Below are 5000 nucleotides of genomic sequence, written 5' to 3'. Positions count from 1 at the left end.
CTTCTACCAAAGACGGGTCCATAACCTCTATTCAAGCAGTTTATGTACCCGCAGACGATTTGACCGACCCTGCTCCTGCTACGACATTTGCACATTTAGATGCTACTACCGTACTATCAAGAGGATTGGCTGCCAAAGGTATTTATCCAGCAGTAGATCCTTTAGATTCAACGTCAACCATGCTTCAACCTCGGATCGTTGGTGAGGAACATTACGAAACCGCCCAAAGAGTTAAGCAAACTTTACAACGTTACAAAGAACTTCAGGACATTATAGCTATCCTTGGATTGGACGAATTATCCGAAGAGGATCGTTTACTCGTAGCAAGAGCGCGAAAAATTGAGCGTTTCTTATCACAACCCTTTTTCGTAGCAGAAGTATTTACCGGTTCTCCAGGGAAATATGTTGGTCTAGCAGAAACAATTCGAGGATTTCAATTGATCCTTTCCGGAGAATTAGATGGTCTTCCTGAACAGGCCTTTTATTTGGTAGGTACTATCGATGAAGCTACCGCGAAGGCTATGAACTTAGAAATGGAGAGCAATTTGAAGAAATGACCTTAAATCTTAGTGTACTGACCCCTAATCGAATTGTTTGGGATTCAGAAGTGGAAGAAATTGTTTTATCTACTAATAGTGGTCAAATTGGCATATTACCAAATCACGCCCCTATTGCCACAGCTGTAGATATAGGGATTTTGAGAATACGCCTTAACGACCAATGGTTAACGATGGCTCTGATGGGTGGTTTTGCTAGAATAGGAAATAATGAGATCACTGTTTTAGTAAATGATGCGGAGAAGGGTAGTGACATTAATCCACAAGAAGCTCAGCAAACTCTTGAAATAGCGGAAGCTAATGTGAAAAAGGCTGAAGGAAGGAGACAAAAAATTGAGGCAAATCTAGCTCTCCGACGAGCTAGAACACGGGTGGAGGCTAGCAATCCGATTTCATAACTAGTTGGTACGTTCGAATAATAAAAAGAAGTTCTCTTTCTAATCCTATTTAGATTCTGTCGGGTGAATACAATCAAATACAATCAAACAGAATCCAATTCTGATGCAAAAATTCAAATTAAAAAATGAAATAGAAAAGATACAAAATCAAAAAATAAATATCACTAAAGGTGGGTTGTAAACCTTATTAGATACCATTGACTCTGGTATCTAATAAGTTTTACCTACTATTGGATTTGAACCAATGACTCCCGCCGTATGAAAGCAGTACTCTAACCACTGAGTTAAGTAGGTCATTTATCATCCCAAAGAGAACCAAATGAAACCCATCCTGTCGATGGATTATAAATATCATATTACTTATAAGCAATACTAATCTAAGGAATACCACTCAAAGAGATCAAAGATTCTTGATGTTGGATCATGGAATATTTCTCTTGACAAGAATTTACCTACATGATAAAATATGTATCACAAGCACTAAGGGCTATAGCTCAGTTGGTAGAGCAACTCGTTTACACGCGCGCCAATGTTTTTCAAGGGAGTTCATCATACAATCAGAAAAATTGATCTTGTTGAGAAATCGATGTCTTACTCCATAACTTTGAGGGAACCATAGCCTGACAAAGGGTTCGGTCCAATTTGGACACCCATTTAGGAGGTGCCAAACAGACCCCATCATTGATTTGAGATCTTGATAAGGTGAATACCCAGTCTATTCAATGCTAGGCATAATGAGTATAAGGACCTCAAAAAAATCTCTTTTCGTCATATGAACTTTAAGGTGTATGAAGTTTCATATTTGATTTTTAAGCAGAACGATAGAGACTTCATTTAACTTAGGTTGATCTAGGCCAGAGACAGACCTACGTCAAGATAATCCCACCTTTGAAACACTTTGGTAATGCTCCCAAATAATGAATCAGAGCACATGGAGCCATTTCCTTATCTTTTTTTCTGTCAAGAAAAAAAATGGCAGACTAACTGATATTTAGATCAGTTAATGAAGGAGCCCAATGCAAAAAAAAATGCATGTTGGGTCTTTGAAACAGTTCAGATCATTTTAATAATAATAAGTTTGATCTGTTTTACCGAGAAGGTCTACGGTTCGAGTCCGTATAGCCCTATAAAAATGAAAAATGCAAAAAAAAATTGTATAATTTGCATTTCTTCATTATTATTTCTTGCTTGTAACTAAATGAAATCCAATTATTCCTATAAGTTTACTCACGGCAATCGTTTAAGCAGATGAAAGAAAAAACGCATATCAATGGATCCAATAGATATTGATTTTTGCAATTGCAGATAAACAAACCAACCTTTCGTCATTAATCTTCGGAGGCGAATTACATATTCATATCCACAATAAAAGAATTAGTGAGACTCCCTTTCTTTTGATATCCCCAATCTTATTGAATTTTGGAAGTCAACTCATTTCACGGGCCTGGTGAAATGCAAAACTACGAAGAGGAATTCACATGGATTTAGGAAAGGCCTGCTGTATTTGTGTACAAGCTAAAGTTTTTTGAAAAATGAATATCTTTGGTCACTTTCATTGTCAAATAGGCTTTTCCTTCGTATACCTTACTTACCTCGACCTAGCGAAGCACAACAAAAAAAGGTAGTCTTCTTTTTCTGTATTCAACCAAGAAAAACCCCTCCACCTGGATTCGAATCCTAATACTATTATTAAATAATAATGAAATAATAAATAATAATTAAATAATAATAAAAGGAATATACCAACACAAGATCTTCTAAATCTTGAGATGGCAATTCCTATACATTCTCTTCTATTTGATTACTTGTTCTATTCTAAATCACTAAGAAAAAAATGAAAATAAAGACCTCCTGATTCTATTTATAGAAATAAATAGAAATCTTTAAAGAATTTCTAATTAAAGAAGAAATAAGATAAGTAATTAATTTCGAATTCCCCGTCTTTAGAGAAAAAAACAAGAGAAACAGGAGAATTTGTCGAAGTATATAGTTAGAGGGTTCTACTAACTAAATAAAATGGAAATAAGTATAATGGAAATAAAATCGGATTCCAGTCGATGAATCTTGCAATGAGATATGCCCTACAATAAACCAATAAACAAAGCAAACTAGGCGGTTCGACCAAAATGAATTCTTGTTTTGACTAAATAGTTATGGATGACTTGACAATTCCAATTCGAATCGACCAATTGAATCCGGTATATTTTCCACGTTCATAGGAGTGCGTTTATGTTTCTGCTTTACGAATATGATTTTTTTTGGGCATTTCTAATAATATCCATCCTTGTTCCTATTTTGGCATTTTTCATTTCCGGAGTGTTAGCCCCGATTAGCAAAGGGCCGGAGAAACTTTCTACTTATGAGTCGGGTATAGAACCAATGGGCGATGCTTGGTTACAATTTCGAATCCGTTATTATATGTTTGCTCTAGTTTTTGTTGTTTTTGATGTTGAAACGGTTTTTCTTTATCCATGGGCAATGAGTTTCGACGTATTGGGTGTATCTGTATTTATAGAAGCTTTCATTTTCGTGCTTATCTTAATTATTGGTTTAGTTTATGCATGGCGAAAGGGGGCATTGGAATGGTCTTAGCTCCTGAATATTCAGACAATAAAAAGAAAAACGGAAAAAATAAGATTGAGACAGTTATGAATTCCATTCAGTTTCCTTTACTTGATCGAACAGCCCCAAATTCAGTTATTTCAACTACATTAAATGATCTTTCAAATTGGTCAAGACTCTCTAGTTTATGGCCGCTTCTCTATGGTACCAGTTGTTGCTTCATTGAATTTGCTTCACTAATAGGCTCACGCTTCGACTTTGATCGTTATGGACTCGTACCAAGATCGAGTCCTAGACAATCGGATCTAATTTTAACAGCCGGAACAGTAACAATGAAAATGGCCCCCTCTTTAGTGAGATTATATGAGCAAATGCCCGAACCAAAATATGTTATTGCTATGGGAGCCTGTACAATTACAGGCGGGATGTTCAGTACCGATTCTTATAGTACTGTTCGGGGAGTCGATAAGCTAATTCCTGTAGATGTATATTTGCCAGGTTGTCCACCTAAACCGGAAGCGGTTATAGATGCTATAACAAAACTTCGTAAGAAAATATCTCGAGAACTCTATGAAGATCGAATTAGGTCTCAACGAGCGAATCGGTGTTTTACTACCAACCACAAGTTTCATGTTCGACGCAGTATTCATACGGGAAATTATGATCAAAGAGTTCTTTATCAACCACCATCTACTTCAGAGATCCCTACGGAAATCTTTTTCAAATACAAAAATTCAGTATCTTCCGCCGAATTAGTGAATTAGACAGGATTCCTTTGTCCAGAATAAGAAGTGGTGGGTCAATTTTCATAAATTTCATCGTAAATGTGAAATACTTATACAAATAAAAATGCGGGAGAGATAAAAAAGATGCAGGGTCGTTTGTCTGCTTGGCTAGTCAAGCATGGGCTAATTCATAGATCTTTGGGCTTTGATTACCAAGGAATAGAGACTTTACAAATAAAGCCCGAGGATTGGCATTCCATTGCTGTCATTTTTTATGTATATGGGTACAACTATCTACGCTCTCAATGTGCCTATGATGTAGCGCCTGGCGGGCTGTTAGCTAGTGTGTATCATCTTACGAGAATAGAGGATGATGTGGATCAACCAGAAGAGCTATGCATAAAAGTATTTGCCTCCAGGAGGAATCCTAGAATTCCGTCTGTTTTCTGGGTTTGGAAAAGCGTGGATTTTCAAGAACGAGAATCATATGATATGTTGGGAATCTCTTACGATAATCATCCACGCTTGAAACGTATCTTAATGCCTGAAAGTTGGATAGGATGGCCCTTACGTAAGGATTATATTGCCCCCAATTTTTATGAAATACAAGATGCTCATTGAATGATAAGAAAGCTATTTCCACTTAGACAATTTCAGATATTCAAGGATTGCACGTTTTGTTATAGATTAAGCCTAACAACAAAAGACAATTAGGGATTCATTGGAATTCTCACATTTATTTGGAAGATACTTCTTTC

General features: G+C 36.4%; 5 protein-coding genes and 2 non-coding genes across 7 annotated transcripts in view; 6 read left to right on the top strand and 1 right to left on the bottom strand. All coding sequences in view use genetic code 11, as the record gives it.

Moving 5' to 3' along the window:
• The window catches only part of atpB, a 1497-nt gene extending 940 nt beyond the window's left edge, over window positions 1-557 (top strand). The window contains exon 1 of the mRNA in view: window positions 1-557. This exon is cut by the window's left edge and continues 940 nt beyond it. Coding sequence (YP_009586674.1) covers window positions 1-557 — 557 coding nt within the window.
• atpE lies at window positions 554-955 on the top strand. Its single transcript has one exon. It carries the CDS (start codon window positions 554-556, stop codon window positions 953-955), a length of 402 nt encoding a protein of 133 aa, YP_009586673.1.
• Window positions 956-1176: 221 nt separating this feature from the next.
• Window positions 1177-1249, bottom strand: trnM-CAU. Its single transcript has one exon. It is a non-coding gene; the product is annotated as a tRNA-Met (tRNA).
• A 189-nt stretch (window positions 1250-1438) lies between these two features.
• trnV-UAC lies at window positions 1439-2082 on the top strand. The gene is made up of 2 exons: window positions 1439-1476; window positions 2048-2082. It is a non-coding gene; the product is annotated as a tRNA-Val (tRNA).
• A 1102-nt stretch (window positions 2083-3184) lies between these two features.
• ndhC lies at window positions 3185-3547 on the top strand. The gene has a single exon. It carries the CDS (start codon window positions 3185-3187, stop codon window positions 3545-3547), a length of 363 nt encoding a protein of 120 aa, YP_009586672.1.
• A 56-nt stretch (window positions 3548-3603) lies between these two features.
• ndhK lies at window positions 3604-4281 on the top strand. The gene has a single exon. The coding sequence runs from the start codon at window positions 3604-3606 to the stop codon at window positions 4279-4281; it is 678 nt and encodes a 225-aa protein (YP_009586671.1).
• A 105-nt stretch (window positions 4282-4386) lies between these two features.
• ndhJ lies at window positions 4387-4863 on the top strand. Its single transcript has one exon. The coding sequence runs from the start codon at window positions 4387-4389 to the stop codon at window positions 4861-4863; it is 477 nt and encodes a 158-aa protein (YP_009586670.1).
• Window positions 4864-5000: the final 137 nt, after the last annotated feature.

The sequence above is a fragment of the plastid genome of Solanum stenotomum (assembly GCF_019186545.1).
Source record: "Solanum stenotomum voucher PI 320364 plastid, complete genome".
Taxonomy (NCBI): domain Eukaryota; kingdom Viridiplantae; phylum Streptophyta; class Magnoliopsida; order Solanales; family Solanaceae; genus Solanum; species Solanum stenotomum.
The sequence above is the reverse complement of the archived record's forward strand: the minus strand, read 5'-3'. Positions and strand labels throughout refer to the sequence as shown.